This window comes from Quercus suber, unplaced genomic scaffold, assembly GCF_002906115.3.
Source record: "Quercus suber isolate HL8 unplaced genomic scaffold, Cork oak 2.0 scaffold_815, whole genome shotgun sequence".
In the NCBI taxonomy this organism is placed as follows: Eukaryota; Viridiplantae; Streptophyta; class Magnoliopsida; order Fagales; family Fagaceae; genus Quercus; species Quercus suber.
This window is the reverse complement of record NW_027070246.1, coordinates 40,641-62,861: the sequence shown is the minus strand read 5'-3', so window position 1 is coordinate 62,861 and position 22,221 is coordinate 40,641. Positions and strand designations below refer to the sequence as shown.

The 22,221-nt window shown below is 35.3% G+C and overlaps 1 protein-coding gene across 1 annotated transcript in view; it reads left to right on the top strand.

Moving 5' to 3' along the window:
* Window positions 1-21,911, top strand: part of LOC112015726 (DNA-directed RNA polymerase I subunit 1) — a 29,909-nt gene extending 7,998 nt beyond the window's left edge. Inside the window, exons 9-21 of the mRNA XM_024048155.2 lie at window positions 641-907; window positions 4,149-4,237; window positions 4,392-4,539; window positions 4,799-5,017; window positions 5,252-5,644; window positions 5,762-5,906; window positions 6,178-6,386; window positions 12,168-12,370; window positions 14,760-14,958; window positions 15,050-15,312; window positions 18,132-18,272; window positions 19,097-19,892; window positions 21,029-21,911. Coding sequence (XP_023903923.2) covers window positions 641-907; window positions 4,149-4,237; window positions 4,392-4,539; window positions 4,799-5,017; window positions 5,252-5,644; window positions 5,762-5,906; window positions 6,178-6,386; window positions 12,168-12,370; window positions 14,760-14,958; window positions 15,050-15,312; window positions 18,132-18,272; window positions 19,097-19,892; window positions 21,029-21,625 — 3,669 coding nt within the window. The 3' untranslated portion in view covers window positions 21,626-21,911. The remainder of the gene's footprint in view (window positions 1-640; window positions 908-4,148; window positions 4,238-4,391; window positions 4,540-4,798; window positions 5,018-5,251; window positions 5,645-5,761; window positions 5,907-6,177; window positions 6,387-12,167; window positions 12,371-14,759; window positions 14,959-15,049; window positions 15,313-18,131; window positions 18,273-19,096; window positions 19,893-21,028) is intronic.
* The last annotated feature ends 310 nt before the right edge of the window (window positions 21,912-22,221 follow it).

The window sequence follows — 22,221 nt, the reverse complement described above, 5'->3', positions numbered from 1 at the left end:
ATATGGACTACAAATTGGGAGCACAATAATTATAAAAAAAAAAAAATGGAACACATAAAAAGTTATAGTGGGTCTATCTTTGATGCTAGATGTATATAAATTTTATGGTGGTATTTTCCTTTACCAGACAGGACTGGTTCGTTTATTTTCTTGATGGATGTGTGGCTCCAAATAGATGGTTGGCAAATAATTTATATTGGATTTTTGGGGTACAAAATGGTGGAGGATTTGAAATCTTTGCGAATTAGATTTCACAGGATAATTCTTTGTAATTCTTTAAGGTTATGGTATGCTCTTCATCATGAGCATGAAGAAATCTATTCTATCAATAAAACACCATTACTTATCAAAAAATTAAGGTCTGCGTGGTGTGACCTGGACATATTGTAAAATAATGACATTCAGATGGGCCATTTTGCTTTTCCTTCTTTTTATACCTTTTGATATTACTTATAAATTATTCGTTTTTTGGTTCTTGATGGATATAGCTATGCATGAACAGAAATACGTACATTTATGATATTTTCTAGTTACATATTGTGTGCCTTTAGGTGGAGTGAAAATATTATCAATATAAAAATTGACTTGACTTTTGGACTTCCATTATTTTGTTTTACTCTTGATGTTGATATTTCTGCAGAGGGTGACTCCTTGGAATCTTGTCAAGCTGAGGAAAGCTATCATCAATGGTCCTGAAATCCATCCTGGAGCTACACACTATGCTGATAAGCTGGGTATTAAGAAACTGCGAAAAGAACACCTAAAAGAACGCATTGCAATATCAAGGAAATTACCATCCTCACGAGGTCTTCTCACACAGCATGGAAAAGGCAGTGATTATGAATTTGAAGGAAAATTTGTACGTCGTCACTTGCAAGATGGGGATATTGTGCTTGTTAACAGACAGGTAATACTTTATTTGATTTGATATATATTATTTCTCATGCATATCTATACAAAATGAGATGTGATAATTTCTTACTTTCTTAGCTGACATTATCAGTGTGAGGTGAGGAAATCTGCCACAAACTTGTGCTAAATGGGCTTATGTTGTTCATTTGTGATTATATTCCTCAAAATGGTCAATGGGTAGGAACAGGGATGGCAATGGTTTGGGATGGGGCACTCATTCCTCATACCCAGCGGAAGAATACCCTTTGCTGCCCCCACTTCCAACCCAACTCATATTTTGACATGATTCCCCATCCTTGCTCCTCTTTACCATCAAGGATCTGTCCTCTACTTTTCTGCCCACCTAATATCATTTCCCTCTTATGTTTTTCCAAAATCTCCAAAGCTTTGTGATGCAATAGTTTACTCTTTCACAGTCCACTGTAGCCTCTAAATGCCTCAACCAATCTCATAGGCCCATGATACCTCCCTTTGTGTATTTTTTGGGGACGTTCACAGGAAGGTGGTGGAGGTGAAGATGAGGACTGAGGTTGAGTAAATGCATCATAATGAAGGTGTGCGTGGAGAGAGAGAGAGAGAGAGAGAGAGATGGGGTCTAAGAAGCACAGACAATCGGACAATAAAAACCCCTGGCATGTCCGTATTGGACATGCTGGGGACACTTCTACATTCCTCATTTTGTTGGGTGAAAAAAAAAATTATTAAAAAAAAAATTCTTTAATTTTTGATATGTTCTTATTGACAAAACAGGGAAAACAATGCACATAGGCAGTGTGCTAAGAGGCAACAAAGAATAAAAAAATAAATAACAATGAAAGTACAAAAAGGAAGCACATCAAGCAGATTATTGAAAGTAACAACACCCAAGCATTTGCCCATTCAAACAAAGTCTGAAAGAAGAAACGCTTAAACTCATGAATTGATCTTTCAACCCCTTCAAAGGTGCGTGTATTCCTTTCCAATGAGGGATCATTGAGTCTTTTAATCTTGCACCAATTTGCTATAAGTTCTACAACAACACTATGTGGCATGACCTAATAAACCCCAAATAGTGAACACACCATATTCCATAACTCTTGAGCTACTGGGCAATGTAGGAGAAAGTACTCAATAGTCTCCCTATTCCTCTTGCACATGCAATACAATCCACCACCATCACCACTTTTCGCTTCCTTAAATTATCAATGGTTAAAATTTTCCCCAATGACGCTGTCCAAATGAAGAAACTAACCTTTGTAGGAAATTTTGTTTTCCACAAAGGTTTCCATGGAAAAGAAAAGGAGTTTGGAGGTTGTAAAGCCCTATAATAAGAGTGAACATCGCAAACACCTTGAGGAGAAAGTTTCCAACACATTTTATCCACCCCATTCCTTCTCAAAGATCCAGAATGTATAAGGTCCATAAAGGAGTCAACCGATTCTAACTCCCAATCTATTCATTCTCAAAGATCCAGAATATATAAGGTCCATAAATGAGTCAACCGATTCTAACTCCCAATCTTGCTACGATCGAATAAAACTGACATTCCAATGGTAATTGATTGTAATATTCCTACCGTGTTGTGTCCTAATTTTTTATGAATTAATGTGTCGCCGTGTCTTGTGTTGTGTCTGTGTCGGTGTCCGTGCTTCATAGATTGGGATGGGTCAGTGAAGCATGGACACGGACACGAACAAAGGTGTCTTGTGTTGTGTTGTGGTTCAAGCCTGATTGGATGTGTGTGTAACTTATCAATAAAGGAAGGGGTTGGGTAGGTCAACTAAAACTCGTTAATGCTCTAAACCTAAATTAGGTAATGACATACAATAAACCATGATATGTTACCAAAATTGATATTCAATAACTCAAATTAAATCTTATTTTTTCTAAGTTATAGAATTCATTGAAAAAACTGCAAGAGGGGTGCAACCCTAGTACACGTGGACTATACAAAGGAAAGTCCGAAAGTTTAAGCAAAATCTAAAACAAAATTCATACAGAGAAAAATACAATAACAGTTTAATGGAAGCTCAAAAATATTCCGGAAATAACATAAATCATCTTTACAAAGCAATAATACTTCATAATATAAATCAAATCTTAAACACTAACATAAATTGAAAATTTTCATAAAAACATCATACAAAGTCTCAATGTATACTATATAATAACACAAATGCTATTGGCGATTTTGTTATTATTTAAAAATGATGGCATTTTAGTAAATTTACTCAGGGTTGAACAACCAAAATAATCCTTGCCCTGACCCCCAGTGATCAGGGGCAAAGATTTTACCTTGACCCCACTCCACCTGTTCAGAGTGGGAAAAACTGGGGTGGGGCGGGTAGGGGTCAAATTGCCATCATTTGACCCCTTGACAGGAAACCATTTTCATTGAAGCTGGACTCCCTAGGTTGGTTTTCCAATGTGCAAATAATTTCAGCCTTATTTTTTTCAGCCCTCTTGACAGAGGCAGATGAAACTTGGCCACCTTTGATTAAAAATTAGAACTATCCTAGATAGAGTGGAAATAGACCTGCAATTTTCTTTGTTGTAGGAGTAATGCTGTGAGCACACCCTTGAAAAAGACAGTCAATGAGATTCCTTGGAGTTGTGTATGAAGTAGGAATATGGTAAGGGGGTTGTTGGAATTCTAGGTTTGTGTAAACTGTACCCCAGTCCATCTCTCAATAATTATCCTCTTAATGGCCATTATAGAAAATCCATGTGATCTGAGATTCTGTTTAAGGCCCCAAAGCAGCAACTGCATTTGGGTTCTTATTTCCTTATTGGTTGAATTTTAGAAGGCATTCCATTCAAAAGTGATGGGGTTTTTCTTAATAAATGTCTTCTATGGAGTTGGTGAAGTAGGTGTTTTTATTTTTGGAATGACATCTGTTGGGACAAACCTCTGAAGCATGCATTTTCTGCTGCTCCAGATCTGGTCGAGAATTGTGTTTGGATGCACTTTGCTGATTGGTTATTTGCTGAAAGTACAGTGGAAACAGGAGGAGAAAAGTTTTTTTTTTTTTTTGGGTGTGTGTGGGGCCTGCCAAAATAAGACTAATATTATTGTACAGTGAAAATTATTATTGTTTACGATATATATTTTTTAATTAATGATGTAATGTAAGCACTTACTATTATATTAAGTAGATATTACATTTTATTATATATTAATTTCTGGAATTCTTCTGGATTTTTTACTTGTTATTAATTTGTTGGGAAGGTTCTCCTAATTGTTTTTTTCATTGTAGCCAACTCTCCACAAGCCTAGTATAATGGCACATGTAGTTCGAGTGTTAAAGGGGGAGAAAACACTTCGTATGCACTACGCAAACTGCAGGTACTATGCAAATTGCAGGTTGATTTACCATGTGGACATATTTATGTGTGTCCATATGTTAAATTTTTTTTTTCTTATTATGGTTAACTATTGTGTTTTTCCTCCAAGTATGTGGTGATTAATAGTTTTTTTTTTTTTAATTTTTTTATTCCAGTACGTATAATGCTGATTTTGATGGTGATGAAATGAATGTTCATTTCCCACAAGATGAAATTTCTCGTGCTGAAGCGTACAACATTGTAAATGCAAATAATCAATATGTCAAGCCAACAAGTGGTGAACCCATCAGAGCCTTGATTCAGGTATCAGTATATTATTCCGAATAATATAGTCTCCAGTAATCGGATGCCTTTTTTATTGTTTGTTTTATAATATAATAACTTTTGCTAATGAGCTCTAGCTTGAATGGCACCTCAACAACAACACCCCCCCCCCCCCCTCTTCTCTCTCAATGAGAAAGGTGAAGGGTAAAGTCATCAAACCCACTGAGTGCATGTAAATTTACGAATAAAATAATTATAATGTGTCTGATATTTATCCCTTATTTTCAAAAATTTTCAGGATCATGTAGTAAGTGCTGTACTTCTTACAAAGAAGGATACCTTTTTTAGTGCTGATGAGTTCAACCAACTTCTTTATTGTGCCGGCCTCTCAGCTGCAAGTCCAGTTTCTTTTAACAGGAAATTTGGCCAGAAAGTTTGCATATTAAACTCTGACTATGAGATGCAGCCCCTTCCGCCTGCAATATGGAAACCGGTGCCTCTTTGGACAGGGAAACAGGTTAGCATTAGTTAAATCTTATAAAGAATTCTCTGTTTCAAACAGAATGTAAAGACTAGTTCAAAGTTTAACAATTGATTTTTCTTTCTGCTGATTTTGTTTGAAGAATGATTATGTTTGATGTTCCTGGACCTTCAAATTGAATATGACAAATCTGTTCATGATTTCAAACAAGAGTTGGTGACATATTGTAGATGAGTCTAAACATAGTTTTGTTTAATTTTGCATTTCTAGGTAATCAGTGCCTTGCTGAATCATATTACAAAGGGTCGCCCACCATTTAATGTTGAAAAAGATGCGAAACTTCCACATGATTTTTTTAAGAGTAATAGAAATGAAAAGAAATTGAACAAAGAAGAAAAGTCTGATAAAGATGCATCAAAGGAAAAGGAGCTAGATATAGAGAAAACAAGTCAAGGGAAAAAGGCAGACAAAGATGCACCAACGAGGAAGGAGCCTGATGAAGATAAGTTGTTGATACATAAGAATGATTTGGTGCGTGGCGTGATTGACAAGGCTCAGTTTGCTGAATATGGTTTGGTTCATACAGTGCACGAACTCTATGGCGCAAATACTGCAGGTGTCCTGCTTTCTGCGTTAAGTCGCTTATTTACTTCTTTTTTGCAGGTCAGCCAGCTTTGATCCTAATTTGCAATTTAACTCCCCATTGAATTTTCTCAATTTCTGTGGCAAGTTTGTTTTGACAGATGATTAAACTTGCATTATATAATCTGTATGATTCAGGTGCATGGGTTCACATGTGGAGTAGATGATCTTTTGTTAATGAAAGAGAAAGACAATGAGAGGGAAGAAAAACTTCAAGATTGTGCGAAAGTTGGGGAAGAAGTTCATCTTAAGTTTGTTAATGACAAGGGTAGTGTTAAAATAGGTATTCTATTGTTCACGCAGAAAAGCTCTATATCAAAACTTCTTGTTTCCTCTGCCAATGTGATACTAGCTTGATTAATGTGGTTGATAACTAGGAATAATCAGTATTAGGCCAAATGTTAATTCTTGGATAACTAAAGATTGGCCGCATGTTCAACCACAGAGAGTTGCTTGAGAAATATCTGTGTTTACTTATGTTTCTATTTTGTATCATTTTGTTTAACTTGCTTGTTGTGATGGATATCTGATGTCTTGACCTATGTTACGTGCAGATGCAGATGTTCTGCAACTGAATATTGAAAAAAAAATACGCAGTAACGGAGAATCTGCCTTAACAGACTTGGATCGAAAGATGATAAGTAAATTGAATGAAGAAGTAAGCAAGGACTTTTTCAAAGAGCTGTTGTCCAGAGGGTTGTTGAAACCCTCTGGAAAGAACTGTATTTCTCTCATGACTACATCAGGGGCTAAGGGTGCTTCGGTAAGCTCCTTTCATTCTCAGGATAGCTATAGCATCCTTTTTACTACAATGCTTTAATTGAAATTCTTACTGGCAAGGCGATAATCTTATATGGCATTAAGTGTAGAAGTTCCATGTTTAATTAAGCATATTTTTTGGAGTTCTATGTTTTAGGAGAAAGCAATAGTATAATGAGTGTAATTTTAATATAGTTTCTATATGCGTGTGGATGTTATCTGAGTAAAATTATCTATAAAATTTCTCATGTACCATTTGAAGTTGTTAATCTTATTTATCCAGGAGTCTTGTGGTTCAATAGCAATGCCTGGTCTCCTTTTTAAGGAGAACCAAGATTCAAATCCCTTTGCCCCACTTGTAACAATAAAATTTTATAACACATGCAAGTTGTTGTAAAATCCTTTCAAGCATATTTTTTTTTTGGGGTGGTAATTAACGAAAGTTTTATTTGAAAAAAGAAAAGCAAATCAAAGTACACTGGTAATGAACTATGGGGGCAATTCAATAAAGATCTCAAATTACATTGGTCAATCAAATTAGTAAGAGAAATGCGTGAACAGTATAAAAGAACAAAGACTTAATCTCGAGAATAGATAGTTCACACCCTTCAAAACATCTAGCATTCTGTTCTTGCCAAAGGCACCACATTATGCAATGCGGCACAATCCTCCAAAAAGCTATATTGCGATGCTAGTTGAAATTTCCTTGCCATGAATCTAACAAGTCAATGACCCTTTGCCGCAGAGCCCATTGAAGGGCAATGAAGAAAATGATACACTAATTCCCCACTCCTTTTGCACATATAACACCAATCTATAACAATAATGCCCTTTTTTTGCAAGTTATCAATAGATAATATCTTGCCGAAAGCAGCGGTCTACGAAAAGAGCGCTATGCTAGGAGGAACCTTTGATTGCCACACCAATTTCCAAGAAAACCAAATGACATGGCATTATGAGGGGATAAAATGTGATAATATCCTTAAACCTCAAAACCTCCGCACTTAGCTTGGCTTCCAACATATTTTATCAAAACCAACACCCCGCACTGGCATGGAATATATCATGTCCATAAACAAGGCCAATGATTCCAACTCCATATCTTGCATTGGGCGAGAGAACTGATCATCCCAGTGGAGTGTCACGTTAGAGAAATGCAAAACCTTCGCAACAGAAGACTCCTTATCCTGACTAATTCTTTATAATTCCAGAAAAGCTTCTTTAAGTTGACAATATCCAAATCACACATCCTACTAGAACTTCACTTTAGTGCCATCACTCACATCATACCAAAGAAATTTGAAAAAGGTCAACCATTCTCTAGAAATTTGGAAAAGGTTAACCACTCTCTTCTGAAGGATTTCCAAACACTTTGGTGCACCAGCCCCCCAATCACTCCCATATGTTTCCTTTATGACCCTCCTCCAAAGAACGTCCCTCTCAGTCCCTTACCTCCATAGCTATTTGCCTTACAAGGCTTGATTAATTCTTCTCAAACACCTAATTTCTAGCCCCCCACACTGCACCGGTTCCCAAATTTGGGACCAATTCACCAGGTGGAATTTAGGTTCATCATTAATACCATTCCAAAGAGAAAATCTCCGTAACTTCTCAATCCTACGACTTATCGAAACTTATATGTATATATAAATTGTCAATCCTATGACTTATCAAAACTTATATTAAAAAAAAAAAATCTCAATCCTATTGGCCACCTCCTTCAGAATAGGAAGGCTAGAGAAATAAGTAGGTAAACTGAAAAGAGTACTTTTAATAAGAGTGCTTTCTTTCTTTCTCCACATTGTTTCTCTCTTAAATTGATTTCAACATTGTAGCTTGTATTGATTGTACTTCTCCCTTAGTACACTGCCTGTGTACTAGGATTGTTTTTTTTTTTTCCCTAATAAATTTTTTCGTTACTATCATAAAAAAAAAGTTACCTTATACCCGCCCGCCCCCAAACATAGATACAATCTCTTCCATTTTGCTAATCTTTGCTCCTGCTTTTCTAGAATAGGATTTCGTATCGTCTTCTCCTTGAATTTAGCACCCAAGAGAGGACCAAAAATTTCTGTGGAAATGTTGACTGTCTACAGCCCATTATCTCCACCAAATCCTCCCTACTACGCACATCTCCAACTGGAACCAACTTTGACTTTTCCAAATTAGTCTTCAATTCAGGCACTGCTTCAAACTTGCAATGAAATTCAAAACTGCTATCTGGCTAGAGGCATTGCAAAAAATAAGAGTGTCATTGATGTAGGGTATTTCAAGTAGCTATATCCTAATTCTCTTGTAACTAATTCGTCAGATGATTTCTTAAGCATTAGCCGATAGGATTTAGACACTTGTCAACCATCTAGAGGCTGCCAATGCCAAACAACTAGTATAAGTAGTAGAATGTAAGCTCTTTGTTAATCAGTTTTTTTTATGTGAATGAATTGTTAGCCTTTGTGTGTTATTTGGAACTGTGTTCTTTCAGAGGTATTTATCTACCTATCAATGTGTTCTAAGCAACTCAGCCCTTTCATTGTTTCTATACCATACACTAATAGCCCATCATTCCCTGCATTAGTCATCCACAAACAAGAGATGACTTACTCACCCACAAACAAGAGATGAGACACCATTGTCAAGGTACTAGCGGAGGTGCCTATGGAGACTCGAAAATTGACCAATTGTGGCAGCCACATCCAACATATGGCTCAAAGCTTCCATAACAATATCAAACAGCAATGGGGAGAGAGGATCCCTTTGACGAATCCCCCTAGAACTCCCGAAAAAACCAGTAGGGGTGCCATTAATCAAAATTGGAGTATTTGATAGTTGAGATTTAAAGCATAATCCATTTCCTTCATTTTTTTGAGAACCCACACCTCTGAAACATATTCATGAGAAAGTCCCAACTCACATGATCATATGCTTTCTCTATGTCCAACTTGCACAACACACCCGGTACCTCTGTATTAAGTTTACTATCTAAACGCTTAGATGCAATTAAAACAAAATCCAAAATCTATCTTCCTTTCACAAAAGCATTTTGAGTCTCAAATAATACCATGCACCACCCTTTGAAGATGATTAGCCAACACCCTAGAAATAATCTTCTACACACTTGACACAACCAAATAAACTAATGGGTCAAAAATCCCTCACCTCCACAGCATCAACCTTTTTAGGAAAGAGGGCAAGAAAAGAGGCATTAAGAATCTTTTTCTAACACCACTTGAGGATGAAAATTATGAAATAAATCCATAATATCTGGTTTCAAGATACCCCAACAAGTTTGAAAGGCCATAGAAAAACCATTCGGGCTTGGAGCCTTGTCACCATTAAAGCCTTGCTCGCCTTATACACCTCATCTTGATTGAAAGGTCTTTCTAGCCAAACAACATCCTCCTCAGATATCCTAGAAAACTCCACATCACCCAATACAGTTCTTCGGTCCCTAGTCTTAGTACAACTGCTTGTAGGGAAATGGTAATGGAGGTATGGTCATGAAGTTACCCATCTCAGGTAGAGAGTTATTTCCACAAAATATGGTGAGGGTCAAGGGGTGTGGAGTACCAAAGTATGTAGAAGGGCTCATAGATGTGGTCTTTGGCGAATCACTCATGAAGGGTGGGAGAGCTATTCTAAGCATTTGTCTTTTGTAGTGGGTGAAGGTACTCCTATCCACTTCAGGCATGCTAGGTGGGTTGGTGATAATACCCTTAAATTTCTCTACCTTGAGCTCTACGTGTGTTCAGCTGACAAGGATGCTTGTATTTCTGAGGTTTTGTGGCTTCTGAAGGGGGGTACTGTTAGAGTTTGGGATTTAAGGTTTTATAGAGAATTTCAAGATTGTGAGCTAGTTGCATCTTATTCTCTCCTTTAGGGTTTATTCAATCTTGTATTCCTCGAGGTGAAAGAAGTGATACTCTTTGTTGATGTCTCAAAGGAGATGGTAAGTTTGACCCCTTGTCTTTCTACTATGCGATTCGGGGTGCTTAGAATTCTTTGTTTCCTTGGAAGTTTGGAAACCAAAGGTTCCTAAGCGAGTGGCTTTCTTTTTGTGGACAATTGCTCATTCTTATTTTGGATAATCTCATGCTTAGGGATTGCTTTTTGGCAAATCGGTGTTGTATGTGTTGATGTGATGAGGAGTCGGTGGACCACCTCCTTTTTCATTGTCCTTTTACATATATCTTATGGATTTTTATGCTTTAGCCTTTCGGTATTCATTGGATTATGCCAGAATTGGTGCCGGGATTGTTATTTTGTTGGCATCCATGGCTTGAGAATCATACTTCAAATATTTGGAATTTGATTCTAGGTTGCTTGATGTGGATTGCTTGGTTGGAACGAAATCATCGTTCCTTTGAGGGCATTGAGAAGACATTGGAAGGGTTAAAAGTTTTATGCTAGTGTAGTCTTTTTGAGTGGTCTCATAGTTGGGGTTTTACTTATTGTTCCTCTCTCTTTGAGTTTATGTTTTCTCTTATATTAGTTTCCTGATTTCCCTCTTTTTTTGTTGTTTGTTTTATCCTTTTCCTGTTGTACATCATCATGAACAACTTGTATTTTTCCTTACTATTTTCATTAATAATATTTCTCTGATTACCTATCAAAAAAACAAGTAATGCACTCCGCCTTGGCCCTCTGATCTGAATAGGCTAAGATTTGTTTTTTTTTGCTATAATGTTGGTGTTTTTATATGGCAATACTGGGGATTGTTGGTCAATTGTGAATGGCGGAAATTTTCATTTGCCCAAATCTATTGTTTATTTGGCACTTTACTTGAACTTATACATTTGCGTTGCACTATATCTCTTTGCTCCTAATTTAATTTCTAATTTTTTTTTCCTTTAATTTCCAACTCTAGTCTTTCCATTCTTTTCACTCATCAGAAAGTTCAGTTTATGATTTTTAATTTTATCTTAAAAAAGAAAATATAAGTGAATAAATGTGGTAAGGAGACGTGATTTTAGCTTTAGCTGTATACCTTTTCTTTGTGACACACTAGTCTGGAAAAAGGCTGCAAAATATTTGGATGTTAGTATATTATGCTGCTACTGATAGTCTGATAGTTCCATCACTAGCACCCACCTACAATTATGTTTTTCCACCTCTTTTGTGAAATACATTTGTTCCAATCCCCACAACCACCAATGTTATTGGAAACACTGCAATAGCTGCCAACATTCCTCATAGGATATTCCTCATTTGTTCGAGGTATCACTGGATTGCTTAATGAGCTTAGTCATCTCATCATACAGAGGTACTGGTTTGCTGATCAAAGATTATGTATAGGACTAAGAAATATGATCAAATGGTTACCCAAGATAATTATATTGCATAGTTTATGATTGTCTCTGAGCGTGAGTTTTATGATTAACTGATCACATAGAGGTACTGGAACTGTTGTTCATAGTTGTTTCTCTAATTAGACAACCTATGATTTTTGAGTCATCACAATGAAATGGTCAGCTTAAGTTGCATTTAGTGTGTCTATTTTGTAGATTTTGTTTAAAATTTTATGGCCTAGTGAACTCATTTAGAACTATTATTTTATGAAATTAGAGGTTTGAACTTTGTTTATGCTACTTTTGACGTAATAGTGATCTGATTTGTACTGTCTATATGTTTAGGAGACGGTTTTGCTGTATTGGATCCCAGGTGTTCCTTGTAAAACATGCTTAACCTGAACTTCTCTAGCATCATAATTTATTAGCAATTTTTTACTTCTTAGAAACAGTACATATTGGCTTAGCTCTCTTTATTGACTGCATTATGCTTTGAACAGGTTAATTTCCAACAAATATCTTCTCATTTAGGCCAACAAGAGTTAGAAGGAAAACGAGTCCCTCGAATGGTTTCTGGAAAGACTTTACCCTGCTTTCCTCCATGGGATTGTGCAGCTCGAGCTGGAGGCTTTATTATTGATCGGTTTCTTACTGGATTGCATCCTCAAGAATATTATTTCCATTGCATGGCTGGTCGTGAAGGGTAAGTGAAATTTTTGCCTCATCCATGAATCTTTCTTTCTAGTGGGAAGTGGGTTTTTTTTTTTTTTTTTAATATAAATTTTTTATTAAACTTTTTTCTTTTTAAATGGTGAATTGATAAATGGTGCAATCTGCCAATTTTAACCTTATATGTATGTGTAATATAATAACTTGTCATAAGAAGTAATGTGATTTCAGTTTTGTTAGTCAAAAGCTTCATGCTGCTTGTACCTGATTTCATGCACTTGGATTGCACTATGTATCTTTGAGCTCTTCATTAGGTGGAATTCTTTGTATCAATAGTGATTTATTCAGTAGTTATTTTAATTAATTACATTTATACTTCTGATTGATTCATGTATCCAGAAATTGAGATGACTACTTGCTTGATATTTTGTGAGCTTGTTGTAAGACATGTTTCTTCCATGTCTTGTGTTGAAACTTGAAATTTAGATTGTGAGAGAGAGAGAGAGAGAGAGAGAGAGAGAGAGAGAGAAAGGGGGGGGGGTGTGGATGAAATATTGTGACAGCAGATATCGTAGCCAAAAATCTTGGGGGCAATGGTTTGTGCTACTATTGGAGCACTATATATGGGATGTTTGCAGTAATATTTATAGGGTGGTGGTGGTTGCTAGTAAATAAAGTGCAATGGTCTTTGAGTCAGGCTTTGGTTGGGAAGAAGGTTCAGGTGAGATGCCAATATGATTTTTTAAATGAGTGATTAATAAAAGACTCTTTGGGGGGCAATTCTGATCTTGTAAAAAGGGATGTTGATATATTCTGCTGATGTGAAGCACTATAACTATTTTTTATGGAATGCCAAAATTCCTTAAGGCAAGTAGTGAATGACCAAAATGGTTTATTTAGATTATTCTTATTCGAATCAAGGATCAACTTTAACTAGTGCAAGAAAAAAGTAGAGATACCACAAGTAAGTTTTCTATAGGTATGCTTTTTGTAGAAGATATAGTTCTAGTGAACAAAAAAAATGTAGAGCGAAGAAGTATAGATGACACGAGACAAGTGATGTGGCTAACTTCAAAATTAGGACACAACATGGTGGAGACATGACTAATTGATATTTTAAAGTATATTTCATATGCTTTTTAGACGTTTTTTTCTTTTGATTCTAGGTTTAAACTATGTGCTCTCCTATTATAATAACTCAGTGATAATGATTAGTGTAATAATTTAAAAATATATATCAATAAACTACGAAATAAATTATTAAATTAAAAACTTTTAACTTTTAGTTGTTTGACAGACATTCAACCCCAAAAAATAGTGTTACGCTATTGACTGTATAGCATACTGAATTACAATTGAAAAAAAAGAGGAAAAAAGGCTAAATGAATGAAATATTCTTAATTGAGACTGAGAGAGTTCTCTACATTCTTAAGAAAATAAAATAGAGTGAAAATGACAGAGATCAAAATGTCTGTTGATGATAGAAATGATCATTGTACCTGGCTGATGAGTGTTGCCCAAGTGTGAGAGTGACTATATATATATACATAGAGAGAGAGAGAGAGAGAGAGAGAGAGAGAGAGAGAGAGAGTGATATTTATCATTGAGAACCCTAAATGCCTTATCAGAGTCTCAGATTGTGCTAGGTTGTCAAAAATGCCTCTTTTTATTTTTATTAATTTTAATAAAGAAATATATTTGACACAGACGAGGTGGCCTTTTTTTCTGTGTCTCTGCTTCCTAGATATGAAATTGACACTAATCTGGGATGCTTTACAATCTAGAGGCTTTAGGTTAAGTAAGTTTAAAAGCAAGAAACATATAATGCAGGAATGATAGACATCAATGTTTTGGATTGCAGTGTTCTAATGCTAGTGTATGTGTGTATGCGTGCATGCTGTGTCATGTGGGTGTGCTAGTGTCTGTATGTATTGACATTGCTTTCTTTAACACACACACACACACTCGCATATACTTTTTGGATTGAAGTCTTGTGACCAGTTTTAAGAAGGCCTGTTTGGTTGAGCTTACCTTCATCCTGAAAGGGAATTTACGGCCTTTTAACATACTTTCAAAATACAACTTTGGTTTTACACAATAGACAATATAAACAACAGAAGCTGATGAAAATAAGCTAATCTTTTTTTGATACAAGATAGAAATTCTACTCTAGTCTAATATAAGTGTATATGTGTGTGACGCTCTTTCTTGGAGTCTTGAACCCCGGCCTTTGCCCTCCCACACCTCATAAACACTTATACTTGTAGAGTGATCATCGCACCAAGGGTGTGCGGTGGTGAAAATAAGCTAATCTAAACGTACATATAAAGTATTCAGTATTTATTCTTATCTATATGGAAGGCATAGACTATTTTTAATCATCATAAAGTTAACTTTTCTACTATGGTCTCTCTGTTGCACAGGTTAGTTGATACAGCAGTGAAGACATCTCGTAGTGGATACCTCCAAAGATGCCTAATAAAAAATCTTGAGTGCCTAAAAATATGTTATGATCATACTGTCCGTGATGCTGATGGTTCCATTATTCAATTTTTCTATGGAGAAGATGGTATAGATGTCCATCAAACAAGTTTCATTGCTAAATTTGAAGCGCTAGCAGCTGTGAGTAATTGTTCCTGATTTTCTGAATTGTTATTCCGAAAAAAAAAAAATAGTTTCTTACAACCAACGTCTCTTTTTTGTTTATTTTCAGAATCAAGAAATTTTTTCCAAAAAATTTCGTCAAGGGCTTCACAAGTCCAATGTTTATATTAAGGGATTGCCTTCTTCTCTTGAAAAAAAAGCGAAGGACTTTGTGCATAAGTTTACCTTGAAGGAGAAAAATCCTGATATTTTAAAAGAAAAGGATTTTTTGAAGTTAATGGAACACAAATACATCTCAAGTCTTGCACAGCCTGGAGAACCGGTTGGTGTGCTTGCAGCTCAGTCTGTAGGAGAGCCATCAACTCAGATGACGTATGATCTCTTATTTAATTATTCATACTTGTTTACATAAGTGCTGCTTAATTTTATATGATAGTGTATAAAGTGTTACGCTTGTATAGTTGCTTTAGTGCATTTGCATATATATATATATATATATAAGTTGCTTACCTGTGGTTAGAATTTGACACTTTACCCATATGGGTTAGCTCATTTAGAGTTTCGTAACCCACCTTTGTTAAAAAACATGGCTACATGGCTAAATATGTGTTTTGCTCCACTTTTATGTCTCTCCTCCAAAAATACAAAAAACATAAAAATACAAGATCAAATAAGATTAAAAAGAATCCAGTAGAACACTTGCATCATGAGATTTTAAACCACATGTAAGCAACTTAAATTTCAGTAAAACTTTTGGGGGGTAAAGTGTCAAATTTCAAATCACTAGTAGGCAACTTAAATTTTGGTTAAACTACACGTGGGTAAATTGTAATTTGCCCACATATATATATATATATTTTATATTAGATTGGTGGTGCATCTTGCGTTAAGACTATTGGCAATTTGATCTTGGTGACATTTGGTGGATGCCCATAAATCTTTTGCTTTTGTTTTAACTTAAGTGTTTTTATCCTGGAGTTATAGCAGCAGAAACTTAAGGTATATCAATGCCTAGTAACAGTTTCTACTTGAAGTGTTAAGTAATTTTACCCTAATCAAACTAAAGCACTTAAATTTTTGAGGGAGCTGACTCTGCCTGTGCAGGTAGATGGTCAACGTTTGTCCATGAGTGATCCAATGGGGTCATGTATTCATTTCTTCAATTATTTTTTGGTATTTTCTTTCATAGTTCAATAGTTTCTGAGAACCCTTGTTTGAAATCCTGTGTTGAACTGTTAAATTGCATTTCACTATGCATGTTTTTACCTTCCAAAGAACAATCTTTTGTTTGTCTATAAATATTTGGTAAGGATGGCAGGTTTTAGTTTAGTATTTATTTAGTAGTTTCCCTTTTAAAGTCTTAAAGGTGTTTTTTGTTATATATATATATATATATAAACCTGCTCCTTGGTGTTTTTATTTTCTGCTCCTTCCTCAGATTTGAGTTGGCACCATCTTTTGAAGTAATAGAGTATTTGAAGAAGATGATGAAGATTTTCCTTTTCATATAGTTATTTATCGTTTCTTTAACTCAAATTTGACTGAGAAAAATAGAGAATAGGTAAATTTTAACCAAACTGTGGAAGGGGAGGATAGAGAGAGAAAGGAGATGGCATTTTAGAAATTATGATCCCATATTTAAGAATTTTTTTAAACACAGAAGAGATTCTTTAAATAGAGAATTATTATGCAATATCATTTAGATTGTGTCAGTTATCAGCTGACTATAATTTTCTCCCAGTATAAAATTGACTGAATTATAGGCGATAAATAAAGTGTTTTATTAAAGAATTCTCTCTTAATAAGCTGCTATAAGTCCTATAACTAGTCATGGACATCAATGGGATAGGGAAAGGTAATAGATACACAACTATCTTAAGCAAGAATTGTCTATGAAGAATGTTAGTTTCAAATCATGAAATGGTTTACAGAAAATATTGATCCTTACCTAGACATTACCTTGTTTTGGTTCTTAGAAAACATTAGGAAAAGGAAGTGTAATTGTTAAAGGGGTGTCCTATACAAGCAGTTTTTGTTTTTTTTGTTTTTGTTTTTGTTTTTGTTTTGTTTCCCTTTCCATTACATATTGTAGCAAATAAACTGAGGTAGATCTAGAGAAGGTAGATATGTTGATGTGATTAACAGGAGCAGTAACGTTATAATCAATGTGAAAGAGTTATTTTGTTATTATAATGGGATTGACCGTTAGTGTCATTATTATTTCCCCAACCCCATTCATGTCTGGAATTTGTTGGTGTCACAATATAGTTTTAGTCAAGGAGACTAGAGAATGGGTAAATTGGTATTAACCGGTGGTTCCAAATTATGGTAGTGTGAGGATTGGGTTTTATGTATAGTGTTGCAGTTTCTGTATTCATGACTTTACACTTCAATAACTTCTTGAAATTGGTGGATAAAGACGTTATACCATTTAGTTCCACATATTAATGATTCTAATGATTTTAAGTGATTTTTTTTTAAGCTGTAAAATAATCTATTTTGTCTGACTATTTGTTTTTTTATTTATTTCTTTAGGACAAAAAGGAGATCAAAAAGAAAATGAAAAATTAACTTGGCAATAGAAGTTTATGCTTTCATGTATTAGAAATGTAAAATGTTGATAGGGCACTTGACCTTTATCCTGCATACAGTCACTGTCCTCATTTTGCTTCCTGTATTTCTGAAACTAAAAAAGAAGTGCCTGAACATGCATTCTTTGATTGTTTTGCGAGATAAGCTGCAGTGACTTTCCTTACATTGTCATTATGAGCAGATGACATCTTTCATTCTCCACTTTAGTGGGGTTGACCAAGTAGTCTAGCTCCCCCAGAACCATAACCTCTTTTCTCATCACCTTTATTGGGGGAATGAAAGTCATTTTTTCTGGGTGCAATCAAATAATCATAACGATCATGCTGAATTTGTAAAGGATTGATTTTAGCTGATGAAGGTTAAGATAGAGTTGAGGCATGGTTGCTTGTGTATTAACATTTAGGAGGTCATATGAGCCCTCTGATTTTAAAACTTTTTTATTGGAGGCATGAAGCATCTTTTGTAGTTCTTTTGACCTTTGTCGTAAATAAAAGGAGTGCTTAGTTTTTCCTCTTATTATATTTTATTAGAGCATGCATTACATTTTTCAGATGAGCTTTTAGTTTGTCCAAGGTTGTCTAATGTTTTTCATTTATCAGGCTGAATACGTTCCATCTTGCTGGGAGAGGTGAAATGAATGTGACACTTGGAATTCCACGTTTGCAGGAAATTTTGATGACTGCTGCAAGAGATATTAAGACACCTGTGATGACATGCCCTTTCCAAGTTGGGAGGTCAAAGTAAGTTGCATATAAATCCATTTTGTTGGTTACATTCTTTTCTACTTTCTTGGAAGTTTCAAGTTACTTCTGCATTGGTTCTGATGAATGGTGACCAAATGTTCTGCAGAATAATACTTCTTTTTTTGTTTTACACAATGTTTCTCCAATATAGGAACCTACACAGAGATTGTAGTGGTTATAGGATTGGACTAATGGTTAAAACTTGGTAGAAGGTTAGGGCTCATGTGTATTCTTGTAACACGGGAATCAGTTATTTTGAAAGTTGCTTCTGCCCTATCCCCTCATTTTTGCCAAATAAATGAAAAAGGAAAACTCTCTGTTTTACGGTACAATGCTTGATTATTGGAGAATAGTATTGTGTCTTAGGGTTGCTAAAAATCCTTTTGTTTAGAGCTAGGATGCATAGACACTTCATTTGACTGTACTCGTATCGTAATGGTGTTCAATTTGCCGTATCATGTTATAATTTTCAAAAATTGCTCGTGTCGCCATATTGTACCCGTACCTGTACTTGTGTCCATGTCCGTGCATCCTAGGTTTAGAGTTTGATAGTCAAATACTATAATGTAGATTTCTCTATTTATTTTTAGATTGGCAAGTGACAAACACAATCAATGGTTTTGAACTGGTTAACATTTCTGTTGATATTTTCTTTCCCAGTTCCACATTATCCTTTCCTTCCTTTCTCCTTTTCTATTTTTCACTGGCTAGTTACCATTGCCTGTGTTTGTTTGATAGTCAGGCATTATAGTAATGAACACACATGTACATAGCTATTAGCTATGCAGAAAAGAAGTTGATATTTAACTTATTATCTACAGGGAAGATGCCTCTTGTCTTGCTGATAAATTGAAGAAGATAACTGTAGCAGATATAATAAAGAGTATGAAAGTATCAGTTGTGCCATTTTCTGTTCATGATCACCAGATTTGCAGTATTTACAAGCTTGAGATGATGCTTTACATACCTGAAAACTATCCAAAAAACACTGATATTTCATTAGAAGACTGGGAGGAAACTCTAGAGGTTGTTTTTGTGAGGGAATTGGAGGATGCCATACAAAATCATCTGCTCTTGCTTTCTAAAATTAGCGGCATCAAAAATTTCGTGCCAGATTCAAAATCAAATGCATCAAATGGGACAGATGACGATGATGTATCCGGCAACAGATCACAGCATGAGGAAGTTGCTGATGCTGATGAAGATGCTGATGATGGTGCAGTGTCTGATGATCTGGGTTTGGATGTACAAAAGAGAAAACAGCAATTAATAGATGAGATGGATTATGATGATGCTTCTGAAGAGGAACCAAATGAAGGGGAGCCATCAGCTGGCTCTGAAAGTGAAATTGATCAGGCTGAGAATGAAATTGAAGTTACTAAGGATGATGCGATTGAGCCACTTGATGCCAAAGATATATCATATGAACAATCAGGGAAATCCTCTAAGCATAAATCAAAGGACAAAAAGAATGAATCAAAAGCCAAAAGAAAGAAGAGATCCAGGGGAAAACTAGTGAAAAAGGAGTATGATAGAGCATATTTTGTGAAAGCTAAGGGAATGCACTTTGAGATCCATTTTCGATTTACTAATGAACCTCATATTTTACTGGCTCAGGTTTTTTCACCTTCTCTTTCTTTTCCATTTTATAATAGTATCAACCTTATTAAATTCTTTCGCAAATATATTCTATGTTTTGTCCTCTTTTTTTTTTTTTTTTTTGCCGGGGGGGGGGGGTTGGTGAGGGGGGAATTTTTTTTTGTTTTTTCAGTTCACATCACCCTCTTTGATTACTCCCTTAACCTCGTTTTCCATTTAGTCTGTCCTGAGTTTATTGCCCCTTTTTGAATAAGAATGACAATAATCTTATTACTTTCCTAGATCACCTCTATTGAGAATATATATATTTTTTTGTACATTTGTTGCATTTTCCATTTCTGAGTCATGATTTCTTATATTCCAGAGTCTAGCTGGAAACAATGAGGAAAGACATCATATTGTTCAATGATTTCTTATGTTGATAGGGCACTTGAATATCTATATTTGCACTCCTCTTGTATGGTTTGTATAAAAGCAATAGATAAGTCAATTCCTCCTAAAACTATGACTTTTCTAACAGAATATTTTATTTTCGAAAAATATATCTACCCAAACCTTGGATGAAATGACACTCCCCGACCCCCACACCCCACCCCACCCCCCCCCCCACACACACACAAAAGGTTCATATAAATGAATATCTTTTTTTAAAATGAAATATTTCATTAGGGAAGTCAGTGTGTGAGAGGAGTGTCATTTCGTAAAATGTTTGAGTAGCATTCATGAAATATAAAGGATAATTTACCCTAAAATATATGTTAATTATTTTTTCTTGAATTTGTTCACTTGTGCTGATGAACATAATCAGAAGTCGGAACATGCCAGCTTGTGTTTAATATGAGTCTATTCACTCTATTGGATGTATTGTTAAGAAATGGATTTCAGTCTTCTAAGAGCTTGAATGCTGTCTTCTCTCTGATAAGTGTCAAATATTTGTTGGCCTAGAAATAATCACTCAATAGAGGGTTACCATTTGCTCCTTAATAACAAACCATTGTTATTTGATTTTTTGTTGAAAGGTCAATTTAATTGTTCTTGTTCATGTGAGATTTTGTGATTTGGAGTTTTTGGTGTTTCATTAGTATAGACATTCTTATAATTATTTCTCAATATGAAATTTAATTTTTAATTTAAAAAAAAAAATGTTATTCTAGATTGCTCAAAAAACAGCCAAGAAGGTTTACATCCAGAGCTTTGGCAAAATTGACGGGTGTAAAGTTGTTACATGCCAAGAAAAGCAAGTGATATTCTATGGTAAAAATCCCAAAGCCAGAAAGGATATTTTGCTTGCAGAAAAGGAAAAAGTTCCAGCACTGCAAGCCACTGGAGTGGATTTCGGTACATTTTGGCAGTTTCAGGATGTTCTTGATGTCAGGTGTGTATATTCCAACAGCATTGATGCTATGCTAAACACATATGGTGTGGAAGCCGCCAGAGCAACTATCATCAGGGAAATACAACATGTTTTCGGTTCTTATGGGATATCTGTCAATATGCGGCACCTAACACTTATTGCTGACTATATGACTCATTCGGGAGGGTATCGTCCAATGAACAGACTTGGGGGAATAGCTAACTCGATATCTCCTTTTTGTAAAATGTCTTTTGAGACAGCTTCTAAATTTATTGTTGAAGCTGCAAGTCATGGGGAGACAGATGAGTTGGAGTCTCCATCTGCTAGGGTTATTCTTGGGTTGCCGGTAAAGGTAGGTACTGGAAGTTTTGATGTTATGCAGAAGTTGGAAATCTGATGTGTAGAGAGATTGTAGCTTTTATGGATCTGGAATAGATGAGCTTCAACTTTGTAGTTTGTATCACAAATTTTGGAATTTAAAGTACGCTACAACAATGTGCAGCATCAATTGTGTCAGGTGTAAATTTAGTTAGTAAAGCTTTTAGCTAGATATCCTAATTTATCCATAGGTCCGCATGATTTGCAACGTCAGTTGTATCCGTGTGAATTTTGTCAAGCCTTCGAGATTTCTTCATTGCAAGTACTCTTATAGAAGTAATACAAGTAGTAAAATTTTGGTGAAATATGATTTTATTTTCAGAATTTTGTGTTAGATTTCAAGTTTGTGCTTGTGCTTGTGCTATCAATTGTTTTAATTTAGTTCTTAAGTTTTAATGTCTAAATAAATTCTTTGCAAACAGTAATTATTGACGGGACAGGCTTTTTTAAACATGTTCTTGTAATGCTAATGTGATACCTGAGGCTATATGTTGGTATCAGTATCGCTAAATCGTCAATGTTTTAATTTAGTCGGTGTTCGAAATAATACAATATCAAATATAAGGAGTAAAAGTTCTCCAAGAGAAAAAGAAGAAATTGAGCCCTAAAAGTGAC